Genomic DNA, 15,962 nt, shown 5'->3' with positions numbered 1-15,962 from the left:
GGCTTCCCTGCGTGATATGTTTACCTCCTGAAGGGTTGGACGTCTATGAAAAGACGCGGAAAAGTGCAGGGTGGTATCATCAGCGTAGGAGTGGATATGACAAGAAGTTTGGTTTAGAAGATCATTAATGAATAATAAGAAGAGTGTGGGTGACAGGACAGAACCCTGAGGAACACCACTGTTAATAGATTTAGGAGAAGAACAGTGACCGTCTACCACAGCAGCAATAGAACGGTCAGAAAGGAAACTTAAGATGAAGTTACAGAATGATAGAAACCGTAGGAGGGTAGTTTGGAAATCAAAGCTTATTTGTATTTAGTATTTTACATAGTCTTGAGCTTGATCCTATAATACATATTTTAGTGAGGAAGATGCTTGCCAGTTCACATTTACCAGTTTTCCAGACACCTAGATAGTGATGTTACTAAGGTGAGACAGACTCGCCTTGGGAAACATAGAACACAGTGCAGTGCTACACAGTGCGCCAGTAAAGCCCCGTTCCCACACTGGCGAATTTTGACTCGCAAGCTTAGCAAACGTGTAACGACTACACTGGACACCAATGCGAATCCGCTGCAACTACGGAGAACGCGTTGCGAACGCGCTTCCACTGCACTGCGAATGCAGCGCGTCATCGATATATATATATATATATATATATTGTAAACGCTTATAACCTTTTCATATTTTATCTCTGGGACCTGAAATCGTGTCCTGCTGAAAACTGGCCATTCTTCAAGCTACCAATTGGCCAGAATCCCAAAATGCCTTCTAGCAACCTTGACTTCAAAAGAACTGGCACTGGGGAGCTCTGGAGGACAGCAAGAGCCTCTGTAAGGCCCCTACTTAAAAAAATCCTGTCACCACACATGGGAGCTGTCCATAAGCCTTCCCCCACAAACAGAAGGGGGCAGCCATCTCAGCCCGAAGAATTACTTACTCGCACTACAAGCCATAAAAAAAAAAAAAAAGTAAATAAAAGTTAATGTGAATTAAAAAGTAAATTAACAAAAAAGAAGATTCCCAGAACCACTACTGCCATTTCCAACTTGGAAAACTATACTGTAACTTAATGACCAAAGCTTACAACTACAAACAGGAGTCCTCTTGTTATGACGAGTTACATTCCTACAGCATGTAAACTGATTTTTAGTATAGATCAGAACCAGCTTAAGTCAACGCCTACAGTATATCACTCACCTCTGTTAATGCTACAGTAAAATAAAAATTAAGGACATAAAAACCTAACTGCCATACCTGTAAGCACATGGAGGACATACAATAAATAAAAAAAATAAAGAAATAAATGAGCAGAGATAACGCTGGCAGTGTTGTGACCACCAGACAGTGGAAACTGAGACCGCTGTATATCTACCTACTAACAAAATGTGCAAACACTACAACTATTCATACAAAGATGTACAAAACCCAAAATACTGAAGTAACTTACAGTGCATTCATACAATACCATGATACTACAGTAACTTACAGTGCATTTCAAAGGGATTACAAATAATACACCAAAATATTATTATTATTATTAAAAATACAGTTGGTCCTATCCCACTAAACTATATCATAAAATATGCTTAACATAACATAAAGGTTATGAACTAGTCCCATCTTGCACTGTTAAGAAAATGTCATAACTTCTAAATTGCATTGTTATGGCAAAGTGTTGAGTATGTTTAAAGATACAGGACATGCAGTGTGTGTGTGTGTGTGTGTGTGTGTGTGTGTGTGTGTGTGTGTGTGTGTGTGTGTGTGTGTGTGTGTGTGTGTGTGTGTGTGTGTGTGTGTGTGTGTGTGTGTGTGTGTATCATGTGATCTATATCCCCCAAAGAAGTAAGAGACATGGAAATTAATAAAAATGAGAAAAGATGAAAAACGATCCAGATATTTCAATAAAAAAAACATGGAAAATTTATTAAAATGAGATGAAAAAATAATTAAGGCATTCTATTTAGTATTACCGAAGTTTGAAGTGCATGAATAAGACACTGTACACTAATGAGTCTTAAGTGCATGAAAATTCCTTGCAGTTTGAGTTTTGGTACTTTATTAAATACTGAACAGTGAGCTTAGAGAATCACCCTTACTGCCTAGGGTTTGATCTTCCCTAATTACTAATCACTGAGGTCTTTTTCTTCCCCCACAGCCAACTCAAGTATCATATTGGCTAAAAATTGCTAAATCCATTCCTTTAATTCCCCATTTTCCTCTTTTTTGTCATTTATTAAGATTTTGTTGCTTCTAGTGCTGTGAGGTGTTGCATGTCACAGTGAAAGTTAGGGCCCTGTTAGGATTTGGCACAGATCAACATTATCTCCAAGCATCAGTGTGCGAGTGTTGTGTAGTGTATTAATGAGGTAACTGAGGTATCTGGAGCAAAAAAAGTCTCAACAGGATCAGCGGTGCAAAATAAATAATCTTGACTATTAAACTGTACAAAAGATATATATTAATCAAGCTGTATCTGTTTTGTCTAAAATTGATGCGGTTTCTCTGTCGGTTTGAATATGTACAAGTGTGTTGAGTCTAAAGATATGCTGTGAGATGAATTATTCCAAAATATGTCTAAACCCATTCCAGGAGAGAGAGAGAGAGAGAGAGAGAGAGAGAGAGAGAGAGAGAGAGAGAGAGAGAGAGAGAGAGAGAGAGAGAGAGAGAGAGAGAGAGAGAGAGAGAGAGAGAGAGAGAGAGAGAGAGAGAGAGAGAGAGAGAGAGAGAAACCACTTCAAAAGCAAGTCAATCATTTGTATACGTTCATCACTTAAATACTACAATAACTACAAAGGAAAGGTGAAGGACTGAGAGAGAGATGGAGAAGAATAAAGCTGATGGAAGCATGTAAGACGACCAAGTGGGAAATAAAGGAGAAGATAGTGGAGCAGTAACCAAGGAAACAGTGAGAAGAGGAAGGAACATAGGAAGACAAGAGATTAGGTGACAATCCTAGAAGACAAGAGATGATTAGATGACTAAATCCCAAGTGGCCTTTGTGCAACAATATCTCCATTCTCACACAGATCCTTGGAGATGGAGGCTAAGTCTTCAAAGTTGCTGATGGAGGTTGCAGAGCGCATGGCTGTCAAGTTAAGCTGGATGCGGTCTGATGCCTGCAAGGGAAGAGGATAAGAGTAAGCCATCTATCATCATAACAACAGGTTCTCTCTCACAATCACACTACTTAAGTATTCTCTCCATTCTCTCACATCTCAGTAGTGTCAAGTAGTCATGTCAAGTCCAGTGAATTTTGCAGCCATAAAATGCATAGATATCAATATATACACTAATTAACTGCTTTATGTTAAGAGCTCCATGACCCAAGAGGAGCTGGGCATGCAACAGGTGAAGCTAACTTCATAATACTGCTTGTTTAGTCCTAAATATACTGTATGCTCGAGAAGAGTGATAAAAGGTGAATAATAATTTCAATCTGTCTTGAATACTCATCATCATTACTCTTCTTTTGGTGTTTTCAGTCTGCATATTTCCTAAATACATAATGTCACCAGGTATTCTTTTGTCTTCCCAATTGGCTCCTTCAAACTACCTTACACTCAGATGCTCATCTCAGTATACGGCCCTCTTCCCTTCTGATGTGTCCGTAACTCAACCTGCTCAGCACACTCACGTCCTCCACTTCACACCTTATTCTATGATGCTCCAGGAAAAAAGGCACCATGACATCAGGCAGAATAATGCACACACTCACCTCATTCACCCACACTCTCGCAATCTTCTCCTCATGAGTGCAGGATGAAAGGTTGGTGGACAGGGAGCGAGAGGCCCTGGAGAGCACCACCATGCTGCTGTACAGATCCATTGCAGCATTGGCCAAGCGGTTGAGAAGGAACTGCTGCTCCACAATCTGCTTCCCGTGCTTGAGCAGAAGACCCTCAGCACTAGCGCCAAATGCAGCCACCGCCTGAGGAGAAGAGTAGGAGGTTGGGTCATTTCATTTGGTTTAGGTTACTTTAAAATAGCTTTTAGGTCAAATAAGGTTGAATTTATGTAGCAGTTAGTTTAAATTAAGTAGAATTAGGATTAGATTACGTCAAGTTTAGTTATGTCAGAGTTGGTTTAGGTTACTATATGGTAGTTGTGTGATAAAAGATGTCTGAATTATGTGATTAGTTTATATAGCAAACATATCAAACCCTATCAAAAAAAAGAAAGGGAAAATGTGAAATAAAATGATAATGGTGATGAGTGTTGGTTTATCAAATGGAAAGTTACGATCAGGTTTGGTTAAGCTAAGACAGAGATCATTAACATTAGAATTATAGTCTAAGTTGGCTCACTGAGGCTAGTTCTTGTCTGTGAAGGGTTTGGTATTGAATGAGAAAGGTTACAATTATATCTTAGGAAGTTAGCATAGGATTCACTCACTTTAGAAATATGATATAGTAGGTTAGCAATGAATACGAAAAGTTATGAGTAGATTCTGTTACATTAGCACAGGACTTATTTTATTACAGGTGTAGCCTGACTGATTCACTGATAATTCCCTTCCTTACCCTTCCCAAAAGTAGGCCGGAGTCCTTCAGGTTGGGGTGGACGCCTTCAATCTTCCCAGTGTCAGTGAATCCAATCGCCCTCTTTGCTCTCTTGGCACCCTCATCCACAATGAGACCCATGTTTGCAGCTGGGTTCTTGAGTGCCTGCTGCAGCTCCCTCAGGTGACCGCCAGCAAACTGAAGGCCTGAGGGAAGAGGTGGTGATGGTGGTGGATAAATTATAATGAGAAGCCAGGAAGGATAAAATAAATATGGAGTATGATTAAACTGATGTTACGACAAGAGCACTATAAGAAATGGGTGTTAATGGGGAAGCATGAGTAGGAAAAATTCAGATTTGTAGCAACACAAGCAATGATAAAAGTAAAAAGAAAGAAGTAATAAAGGGAGAGAGTGAGAGAAACAATGAGAGGAAAACATCAGTAGCAATAAAACATAATAAAAAAAAGTAATGGAGGAAGAGCATGAGAGAAAAAGATCCTTACCAGTGAGGGCAACAAAGAGGCGAAGGATGTCGTTGGTTCCTTCAAAGATACGGAAGATCCTCAGGTCCCTCATGACCCTCTCCAGTCCCGTGTCCTTCATGAAGCCCATTCCTCCCATCACCTGGATCGCCTCGTCCGTCACTGTCCAGGCAGCCTCTGATGCGAAGCACTGAGGGAATGGACAGCAGTACTCAACCTTTTGCTCTTATCTCTCTTCTCCAGTCACCATAACATCTTTTTTAATACTAGTTGTTTGCATAAATATGATCGTGTGCATTAACACTGTCATAAATATTGTCATCCTTAGAATACCATAAAAAGTTGTTAGCCTTAAGAACATGTTACATAGGATATTTTCATCACATTTTCTCCTTGCTCTCTTCAAACACAAATGAATACATCTTTGGCAAAATTCCAATGATTTTAAACACAATTCTTCTTTGTTCTTTATCACACAGACACAATGAAGGCAAAGAAGACCTGTTAAAACACACACACACACACACACACACCTTGCTGATAGCTGCTTCCAGATGATAATCCTTTGATCCGGCATCCATGTTGGAGGAGATCATGTAAGCCATTGACTCTGTGACGTAGTGCAACATTGCCATTCGCGCCAGCTTCTCCTGTGAGGGGGAGGGAAGGGACAGTTGAAGTAAGGAGAAAAACAATGATATTTACCCGTACGCATCAACAGACTACGATACCATGACATAGGGAAAGGAATTCAACCTTCTCCACAACCTGTCTACTCCAGGCCAGTTTAATTCTTAGTGACTTCTACTTGGTTCCTCTAATCTGGCCAGGACACATCATGCATTCAAAACACAACAGAAAGTCTCACTCCCACCAAGTAACATCACATCTGCACCCCACATAACCTGCCAACACTTTCCCATCTCACACCTGCCATGCCGCTACCTGTCAGTCTCACCTGGATGGCACCGTATGTGTCAATGCGGCGGCCAAACTGAGTACGGGCGGTGGCGAAGTCGACGGCTTTCTTGATGGAGTAGCGCATGGTGCCAGAGAGAGCTGCTGCCATGCCGAACCTGCCGTTGTTCAAAATTTCCATGGCAACCTGAAAGAAAATACTTGGATTATAAAGTGCTTACAAATTTCCACAGTAACCTGGAAAATATGTTAGAAAAAGATGCTCTCTAAGTCCATAAAAAACACAAATTCCTTAGAGTAAAAATAAAGGAATAAAATGAGAAGAAATAATGACTACACAAATAAACAATGACACTAAAGCATAAATGACTGTAGTAAATAAATAAATAAATCAGCAAATAACAAACAATATACATCTCCTAACCTTGAATCCGTTGCCCACACCCCCAAGGACATTCTCGGCAGGAATCTTGGTGTCTTCAAAATACACCTCGGCAGTGTTTGATGCCTTGATGCCCATCTTCTTCTCAGGAGGACCATGGGACACTCCTCCAAATGAACGCTCCACGATGAATGCTGTCACCTTGTCCCTAGTGGTTCCTGAAGGGTTAAAGGTCAAATGAGGTAATTTAGGGACACATTTTAGGTCTTAAACACTTTGCTCTCTCATCATGACTATTCTCAAAGGCTACAGAGATGAAAAGGCAGGTTCTCAAGGATGTCTTTTCTGCTGGTGATATAAAGTCCTTGTCAACCTATGGCTAGTCATGAAAATACCACTGAAAATACCAATAACTTCCAATGAAGCCTGTTTTAGCCTAGCTGATATGAGATACTACTACATTCAAGAATATGGACCTTAGACATGTAAAAGTGAAGGATCAGAAGGAAGAACGATTCAAGTGATAACTGAAATTTAGGAGAGCCTAAAAAAAATATATGTAAAAAAGCACCAATTAAACAGGATTGTGACAGATGGACACAACAAAAATTGTCCCACCTGTCTTGGGGTCAGTGACGGGGGTCTGGGCGAAAACTGTGAACACTTCCGCCAATCCACCGTTGCTGATCCAGATCTTGGAGCCATTGAGGATGTAGTGGGAGCCATCCTCTGAGGGCACAGCACGGCTGCGGATCGAACCAGCATCTGATCCGCTGGTGGGCTCTGTGAGGGCAAAGGCAGCAAACTGTTCTCCTGATGCCACCTTAGGGAGGTATTTGGCTTTCTGCTCAGGGTTCCCAGCGATGAGAATGCCCTGTGGGGAGGATGAGCTGTGAAGGATCTGAGGTTATGCTATAAGGTTAGATAATTGAGGGAAGAGGAGTCAAGAGGAGTCAGTGTCAAGGACCTGAGGACATGCTAGTGAGTGAGTCAAGAGAAAAAAGAATTGTGGATCGTGGGAAGAGGAGTAACACTGAAGGACATGAGGGTATACTATTGAGGAGTCAAGAGAAAAAGGATTGTGAATTGAGGGAAGTGGGATGGTTGAGAGAAAAAGGCTTGAACTGAAGGAGGAGAGGTATCAGTGAAGGACCTGAGGAGTAAGTTATACATACCTCAAAGAAAACTACAGTAGGGATTGTTTTCTATCAGTGTTTGTTCTCATTACAAGTTACTTTGTTAGGACAAGAGACAGAGGGATATAGTGAGTTATTCCATTGTTTTAATGTGATAAGACATAGGAATGATCACAGCTTTACTGGATGAGACAGATAGACAGTGGGGATAAGAGACAGGAATAATAATAACTTATCTCATTGCTTTGTGGGATGAGACAGACAAGACAGTAGTGAGTCATACCTTGAAGCCAATGGACTGGTGGGCGCCAAGGGTGATGCCAACGCCAAGGTCATGAGAACCCACAATCTCCACCAAGCGGGCATACTGTGTGTTGTTAAGACCCACACCACCCAGGTCTGCCGGCACCTGTGGAATAGAGACCAAGTGAGGTGTGGGTTACTTGTGATCTCTCTGGAATCTGCTATTTTTAAAGAGTTTCTTGAGAGAGAGAGAGAGAGAGAGAGAGAGAGAGAGAGAGAGAGAGAGAGAGAGAGAGAGAGAGAGAGAGAGAGAGAGAGAGAGAGAGAGAGAGAGAGAGAATCAGAGAAAAGTCAATACCAACAAAGAAAAAGAGAAATTTCACAATGATAAATGGAAAATAATAAAAACACACAAACACCACTAAATAAAAGAGGAAATGAGAAGAAAACAGAGTAAAAAACAGAGTACCCATCCCTATTTCACAGAGCTAAAAGAAAAAACAAGCACTTCTGACCACTTAAATAAGACAATAAAAAAAACCCACAAAAGTACCACAAAAGAAGAGGAAAAAAAAAAGGCCACTCAAATCAAACAATTAAAAAAAAATCAAAGAAAAAAGGAAATGAAAAATAAGGAAAAATACAAAAATACAACTAAAGAAAAGAAATGAGAACAAAACAAAGCCCACATCCCATTTCACAGAGCTAAATGAAAACAAAAACAGCATCAGACCACTCATACATTCTACAGCAGCCTCTTACCTGCAAACCAAAGGCACCCATCTCTCTCAGGCCCTGCAGTGTGTCTTCGTCTACTTTCTCCAGTGAGTCGTTCTTCGCTGCATCATTACACTCCTGCAAAACATGGCAACAGTGAGGCATGACTAGTAAGGGCATTCACAACCACACTCCAGCAACACATGGCAAGGAAAACTATCAAGGGTGATGAATGTAATGTAAAGTTGAAAAAATATGTGCGTGTGTGTGTGTAATTCAGTGACAGCGATGAATGGTGTCCTTTTGACCTTTCTTTTGGGAATGGGGCTCTCAATGGATCTTTTTCTTGCTTTTGTGCCTCTCTTACATAAAAAAATGTTTTCTATGCTGATAATTTATTGGTTTCTACTTGTGTTATTGGAGAGTAATAATAGAAAGGTCAATAATGGAGATGAATGGTTCCTTTTTGGCCTTTTTTGGGGGGGAATGGCACTCAGTGGATCTTTTTCCTTGATCTTGTGCCTCTTTTTGCTATGCTGTGAATTTATTGGTTTTAATTTGTGACTGAAAAGTGACAGTAGTAAGAGAGAGAGAGAGAGAGAGAGAGAGAGAGAGAGAGAGAGAGAGAGAGAGAGAGAGAGAGAGAGAGAGAGAGAGGAGAGAGAGAGAGAGAGAGAGAGAGAGAGAGAGAGAGAGAGAGTTTAAGGCAAGTTACTGACATTTACAGAAAAAAAAAAAAAAATAAATAAATAAAAGAACAGATAAGCAATAATTTCTGACACTAACTTCTCAACACTTAAAACAGGAACTTTTATTTATTTTCTGCAACATCTATTTACTTGTACAACTTTTCTTCCATCTTAATAAAACACCAGTACAAATTCAGAGTATAAAACTGAAAGGCACCACTTATGTTAAAGACAGACAAGTATAAGTTTAAACCCTTTTATTTCATGTCTCTTATTCAGTTTCAAGCTAGAACAGTTATGTAGAGTTGCTAAACAGGGATTGCCACATGTAGGCCTGGTGGCTTCTTGCAGCTTCCCTTATTTTCTTATATTCCTATGTTCTCAAATACTAAGCATACCACCATCAGCATTCAATTAGTACGTCACAACCACCCCAATGAATAATGCACATAACATCATTCTTCTCTCTCCTTCTATCATAACCTTGACTTACTCTTCCTCTCTCGCTCTTCCCTGTTCCCCCCCCCCCCCAACCCCCAGTCTCTGCAGGTCAGGCACAACACAATACACAGTCTGCCTATCAAGTTTCTCATCAGTTAGTCTATATTTGTATAAGGAAGTACTAGAAAGGAACTGGTTTCTGTATATTGTATTAGATGACTGGAATACATTAACAAGTTCCTAGTGTACTTAATAGACAGCTTCAAGGCTACAAATTTATATATAGATGATAAAGACGTGAATATATATATGTATTAAAGAGTGACTAGCATATGTAGGCTTACCAGGGTCTTGTTCACTACCTTGTATTTCTTTCATGTATAACGGTACAATTTAATGCTATTGAAATACATTTAAGCCTCTCACTGTAGTATACAACTAGTCACAACATTAAAGCATGGTACTATAAAAAGAAAGTAATAGACAGGATAGATTTTCTAGTATAGTGTTTAGAAATTACTGTATATTGAATTGTTTTAGAGGCATGTAATTAAAAAAAACCATGACTCCAATGCAGGTGAAAGGGTTATAACTGAACTCTTTAGATGTGCTGAATATATGAAAGAGTCCAGGATAATGAGAGGAAATGTTCTATTATTGGTACTCTTGCTAGGAAGGCTGTGTTGCTAAGCTGTGTAGAGAGACAGAATGTGGCTTTCTCTTCCACTTTCACTTTATCTCTCTCTCTCTCTCTCTCTCTCTCTCTTACCTTGACCTAGATCTAACTTTTTTCTCACTTTCTTATCCTTGCATGCAAATACACACATACCCAGTCCTGCACTCTGTCTGTCTATCTTATTCTGCACACATACAGACTTGTCCTTTCTCTCACTACTAAGCATGCTTACACAAACACACACACAAATAGCTATACACTCTTTCTTTCTCCTCTACACAAACAATCATGGATACTCATTCTCTCTCTCGCCTTTGCACTCATCTCTCTCTTCTACATTCACACTTTCATGCTCTCTCTCTCCATGCATTTGGTCTCTCTACTTCACACACACACACACATACACACTCTCTCCACCCCCTCACCTGGAAGAATTTCTCTGTGGGGTCCACCAGCATCTCCAGGGTCTCCACCTGTTCCTCTGTCAGCACGTTGGGGTATGGGATCACCTGCTCTGTCACCGTGGCGCCGCGGAACATGTTCATCACGAAGGACTTGCTGGGCTTCACCGCCTTGTTCATAGCGCGCTCCTTCCTCTTGGAGTTGGCCGCTGCTGGCTGGGCTGAGGTGGACTGCAGCCTTTGGGGTTAGAGGTTAGGTGTAAGATGATTTTCTTTTGTGAGGTAATTGTTTTATTATTGTTATTACTGTGTGAGGTTTTGTTTTAGGTGATTATTGTGTAAAGATTTTTCTCTTTCACATAGTTATTGTGTGGGAATTTTATTTTCTTGCATCATTACTGTGTGAGGATTTTGTTTATACAATTACAGTGTGGGATTTTGTTTATATAATTACTGTGTGAGGATTTTGTTTATATAATTACTGTGTGGGGATTTTGTTTATATAATTACTGTGTGGGATTTTGTTTATATAATTACTGTGTGGGGATTTTGTTTTGTTACACTATTCCTTTGTGGGGAAATTGTTTTCTTACTATTCATTAATTTCTTATGCTTATTTACTTAACTTTTTATTGACGTACTTGATTGATTGATTTATTACAAATCATAGGAAGTTAGAATCCTCCAATATGAAAAACTTTATACAGACAGTATTAATCTATTACTTTTTCTCTATACAAGTGAAATAAATCTATGGTTTAAATAACTGGAAATGTAAGGAAATACTGAATGATACCTGAATAAACTTAGAAAATATATTACATTTCACAATTAAATATGGTGATGAAAGCATAATTCACTGATGTACTTGCTTTGCTTTCACTGAGTTTGCAGCCATTAATTATTATGTTTGCCTGTCAGGTGAGAGGTCAGTGACAAGGGCTCTTATCCCCATCTCATGATAACCAATAGTGTGCCTCTTGCTCATCACACACATCAAGCTAACAGAACATTTTGTAGGTTTTTACTCTCAGAAATCTTAGTATCTTATCTTTCACCAGCCTCTTGTGGAAGTTTCATGCATTTTTCAAAATGTTTTTCAAGATTCTAGTGATAGATTAGCAAGGATTCTACACCAGTAATGAGGAAAAAAAAATGTGACTGACTTATTTCTGTCCTCATGAGAATAAAGCATTTAAGAGTGAACCTTGGAGGGAGGATGGTTGGAAAAAAAATGCCTTACAAGCATCTGACATAAACCAGTCATGCCTCAGAAAGAAGGTAAACGATCAACCAATCATCCACTAACACACACTTTGCCAACTGTATTCATCACCACAAACTACCAATCAGTCAACTTTACCAAACAATTTTTTCATCAGTATTAACTAGGGCAGTGTGCCAACAGTCCTAGAATACTTGTTTTTTTAGCCTCAGTATATAGATGAACCAGCTTCCCCACTGACAGGGAAGGAGACTAGTGGGGAGATGCATAAAGACCTGGACATAATAGGTAGACAAGGACATGTGAAGAAGAGACCACCTAAAACCACAAAAAGTGAGACCCATATATTGTCAGATCCAACACACATAAGGACAATAAGTGATATGATGACTGATGATGATGATAACAATGAAGCTGACATTTCAATCTCCAAGTAGCCAGTCAGGTAAGCCGACAAGGTAAACTTCATCTTAACAAATTACCTTGAAGACTTAGAGCATTTATCATTATTTCCTTTGACTAAAGGGATACTGTAATCAGAGTCAGGTAAGATGATGAGATAAGGTGAGGGTGTGTTTACAGGGTGGGGTGGATAAGGGTAAGGAGTGGCCTAATCATGATCACGTAACAAAGGACAGCTCTGTTTTGAAAGCTGGAGAGGGTTACATAAATTATCTTTATTTATTTATTTTCTATGTAGAAAGGGCACTGGACAAGGGCAACAAAATTACAAGATAAAAGGCCCACTGAGGTGCTGGTCCCCAAACAGAATAAAAAAAATTCAAAACCAGTGCCAAAAATTGGAATATATGAGTCTTGGCATTATGGATACACTGAGGTAATCAGCAAGAACCAGCCACATTATTAATACTCTGGATGAAGTGATGTACACCTATTCACAACTAATATCAGGAATAAAAAAATTCTGAATACACAACAGAACTGAGATGGAGAGAAAGCAGTGAATAGTTTTTGGAGAGGATTGTGAAAGCACTGCCCAATGAAAATAAATTAAATCTAACTAGATGCTATTTGCAAAATATAATGCCCCCTTTTGAGCATAACAGATACTGAGAACTCAATATAAAGAGTATCCATGAGAGGTGTTGCCAGACATCAAACCCCTGTTAAGAGACACACATAATTTGAAGGCCATATGCTATCCATAACACCAAGATGACCACCAAGACCTGAGTGGCTCTGGCTTTGAGTTGCCCTTGACTGTCCTGCCACTACAATGAGTCATGCCATGACCATAATCTATCAAAATTCAACATGAGTTTTGCCACAACCATAATCTATCAAACTTCAACATATCTTGCTATAGATCCCAATGCCGTATCTCAGACAGGTTTTATTTAATCTAAAATACGCAAAGATTAAAGATTACACAACATTCAATTCCTTATACAAAAAGGTACATTCCAGATTATACAGTCATGAGGTGATAGGGGACGATGCAGTGTGTGGTAGTGATAAGGCAAGGCTGCCTGACCAAGGGTGAGAGATAAGTGGGAATCACAGGACTGAAGTACAGCTCAAAGGTTAAGATGTGTCCTTCTAGCAGGAAATTATTCATCAAGTCTGCTATTGGTATACTGTGTTGTGATGTGTAATTCTGAATGGAATGAAGAGTGAAATGAGAAAATGAATAATGCATCAATTCAATAAAAGACTGGATGAATGTAGATACAGAGGCAGTATCACACATATACCTTATGCCCTTGAAACCACAACTGCGCACACACACACACACACACACACACACACACACACACACACACACACACACACAGATAGATAGATAGATAGATAGTTTATTGACCACACACACACACACACAAAGATACACAGAGATACAAATGCATGTGTTTATGGGGCACATGAGACAGGATAATTTGGCAAGGTGGCAGGAAGGGTAAGGAGTGCCAGGGGTGGGGCAAGGTGGGGGAGGTCATAAGAGTGCTGCACATGAGGTACAGCCTTGCCAAGGCTCCTTGTGGTCACTGGCACCACTCCAGGGTAAGAATGCCACGGATAATACCTTTTAAAAGTGTAGTAAATCTACACTAAGTTATACAATGAAGTTAAACTAAGTACATCAATAGTTAATAGGTTTTGCCAAATGTTTCCCAGCATTACATAGGAATAAATTTGCCTGCCACTATGTAAATGTTAAGTAAATATACACATTTTCCATATGACCAAGTTATTAAAAAATATCCATAATTTAATTATCCTAATAATATCATATTTACAAATTTTTAATTTACTTACTCACTCACTCACTCACTCTAGTTATTAATTAGTAATGATTCAAGAGTAAGAGCCACTTTAATTTTAGAATGTTGTTTGGTCAAGTTAACTAGACTGTGACCTGGATGGGCTGGGCAGCTAACACAGATGAGGAGGGAAGGGTTAGGAAGCAAGCCTTTGTTCTTTAGAGGAAGCAAGAAAGCTAATGATGATACTGATGGATCAAGCTTACATAACCAAAATTTTCCTGTAATGAAGATTGTTTACATAAAAATGAAGTTAGGTTTAGATAAAGACCGAATCAAGTTATAGGGAATTAAATCATGATAAGCCATATCACTGTAATCAATAACATCCAACTTCTTACATAAATTACATAATCTAATAATTTTGTCACACACACACACACACACACACTGGAAAAAATGCTTTACACGAGGAAGGGATGTGTGCAAAACGAGAAAACTGAAGGAATAAGATAACTGGATAAGAAAAGACGATGTATTACGAGCTGGTTAAATTTGCAAAGGTACAGTTGGGTAACGCCAAGGACGCAACCTCCTCTGCAACCCAAAAGCTAATCATTTTAACGAGCCCTTGTAATAGTTAAGTTTTATATTTGTGCTTTTATTGATTTTGTGATAGTTTAAAAGCTTCTCCACCAGTAAAGGTTACATAACAAAAAACCGTGACAAAACTGCGTGCGTGACCTGCAAATTATCCAACCAGCACACAGCGTCTTTGAATATAGGTCACTAAACTATTACTCATTATATTCACTCCCTTCATAGACTAGTCCCTTCAAGTTCTCGTCAGTGCATGCGGAACCAAATATCCCTTCCGCCGTACACAGCCAGACATCCTTGACTCACATAAGCGAGTCAAGGCTGGGCGAGGATCAGCTGATCGCGAAAACTGCCGCCACCTATTTCAAAACCCATTATTTGCTGGATTAGCGTTAAAAAGTACATTAAAGCATACCTGGTGAGTGCTGGAGCATATTCCTTCACCAGCCCTGATCTGGGAAGGGCGAAGAGGAGTTTGGTGGAGCGCATCATGGTGAATCCTTCCCTTTCTTGGCGACAGACACGTACTGGTGGAGATTCGGCGGCCGCGGCTCCACTCGCTGCGTGTTTCTCTTTTTCCGGTGAATCTGGCAACTTTCCACTACTATCGGTGGATCTGACAATTGCTGGCAACTCCCTAGTGCGTAGGTTTTATATAAAGATGTTTATTTATGGTCTTTAAAGTGTTCTTTGTCTCGTTTCATATATGTATCACACGTGCAAGGTTCATAGAAGTCGGGTGCACCGCTTGCTTAACCTGCGTCACGTGAGTGGTGTTCGCGGTGACACGTGTAGTCATACAGACGGTGGCATCTGCAAGCACTACAGCATACGCTACGTAACTTGACTTTTACAAGATACCGTGATGACGACGAATCACCCTGAGATAGCGTTATTCCTTTCTTAATACATATATACATCTGGCGCGGCTTATCACTTGCATTCATATTGAAAGCTTATTATGACTGGTTCTTTCCATATATCATTTATTTATATATCTTAATTATTATTATATTGTTATATTATTATTATTACTATTATTATTATTATTATTATTATTATTATTATTATTAATATTAATGCCAAAACAAATGTTCTAATTCAGCCACGCAATTTCCTAGCTGGTATACGCAGTCTTCCGATTATTCTTGACAATGAAGGTTATTTCACATCTAAGCTAACGCAAGCGGGTAGCAAAAATAAGGAAACGCCCGAGGCACAACAAGCAGCCTGTCGCTAACCTACATAACTATAAAGTCTCCGGGGGTCAGCGCCCACGGGGGTCACGACAACAGACTCAGACTCAAATACAAGTGCTTCTCGGA

The 15,962-nt window shown here is 39.6% G+C and overlaps 1 protein-coding gene across 1 annotated transcript; it reads right to left on the bottom strand.

The window, feature by feature from the left end:
• Positions 1-1,708: 1,708 nt before the first annotated feature.
• LOC135094647 (very long-chain specific acyl-CoA dehydrogenase, mitochondrial-like) lies at positions 1,709-15,211 on the bottom strand. The gene is made up of 12 exons (XM_063994918.1): positions 15,053-15,211; positions 10,615-10,828; positions 8,429-8,521; positions 7,707-7,832; positions 6,906-7,161; positions 6,330-6,505; positions 5,946-6,092; positions 5,521-5,637; positions 5,009-5,177; positions 4,524-4,708; positions 3,719-3,931; positions 1,709-3,119 (listed from the first exon to the last, which is right to left on the bottom strand). The coding sequence occupies exons 1-12, from the start codon at positions 15,127-15,129 to the stop codon at positions 2,982-2,984; spliced, it is 1,911 nt and encodes a 636-aa protein (XP_063850988.1). The 5' UTR covers positions 15,130-15,211; the 3' UTR covers positions 1,709-2,981.
• Positions 15,212-15,962: the final 751 nt, after the last annotated feature.

Source organism: Scylla paramamosain, chromosome 46 (assembly GCF_035594125.1).
Source record: "Scylla paramamosain isolate STU-SP2022 chromosome 46, ASM3559412v1, whole genome shotgun sequence".
In the NCBI taxonomy this organism is placed as follows: Eukaryota; Metazoa; Arthropoda; class Malacostraca; order Decapoda; family Portunidae; genus Scylla; species Scylla paramamosain.
This window is presented reverse-complemented; position numbering and strand designations above follow the sequence as displayed.

Excerpts from the sequence above, each read along its gene's own strand:
- LOC135094647 (XM_063994918.1), bottom strand. The coding sequence starts at position 15,129 with ATGATGCGCTCCACCAAACTCCTCTTCGCCCTTCCCAGATCAGGGCTG. Across the intron at positions 6,506-6,905 it reads CGTCACTGACCCCAAGACAG|GAACCACTAGGGACAAGGTG; the intron begins GTGGGACAATTT and ends TTAACCCTTCAG. Across the intron at positions 5,178-5,520 it reads TGGAAGCAGCTATCAGCAAG|TGCTTCGCATCAGAGGCTGC; the intron begins GTGTGTGTGTGT and ends CCATTCCCTCAG.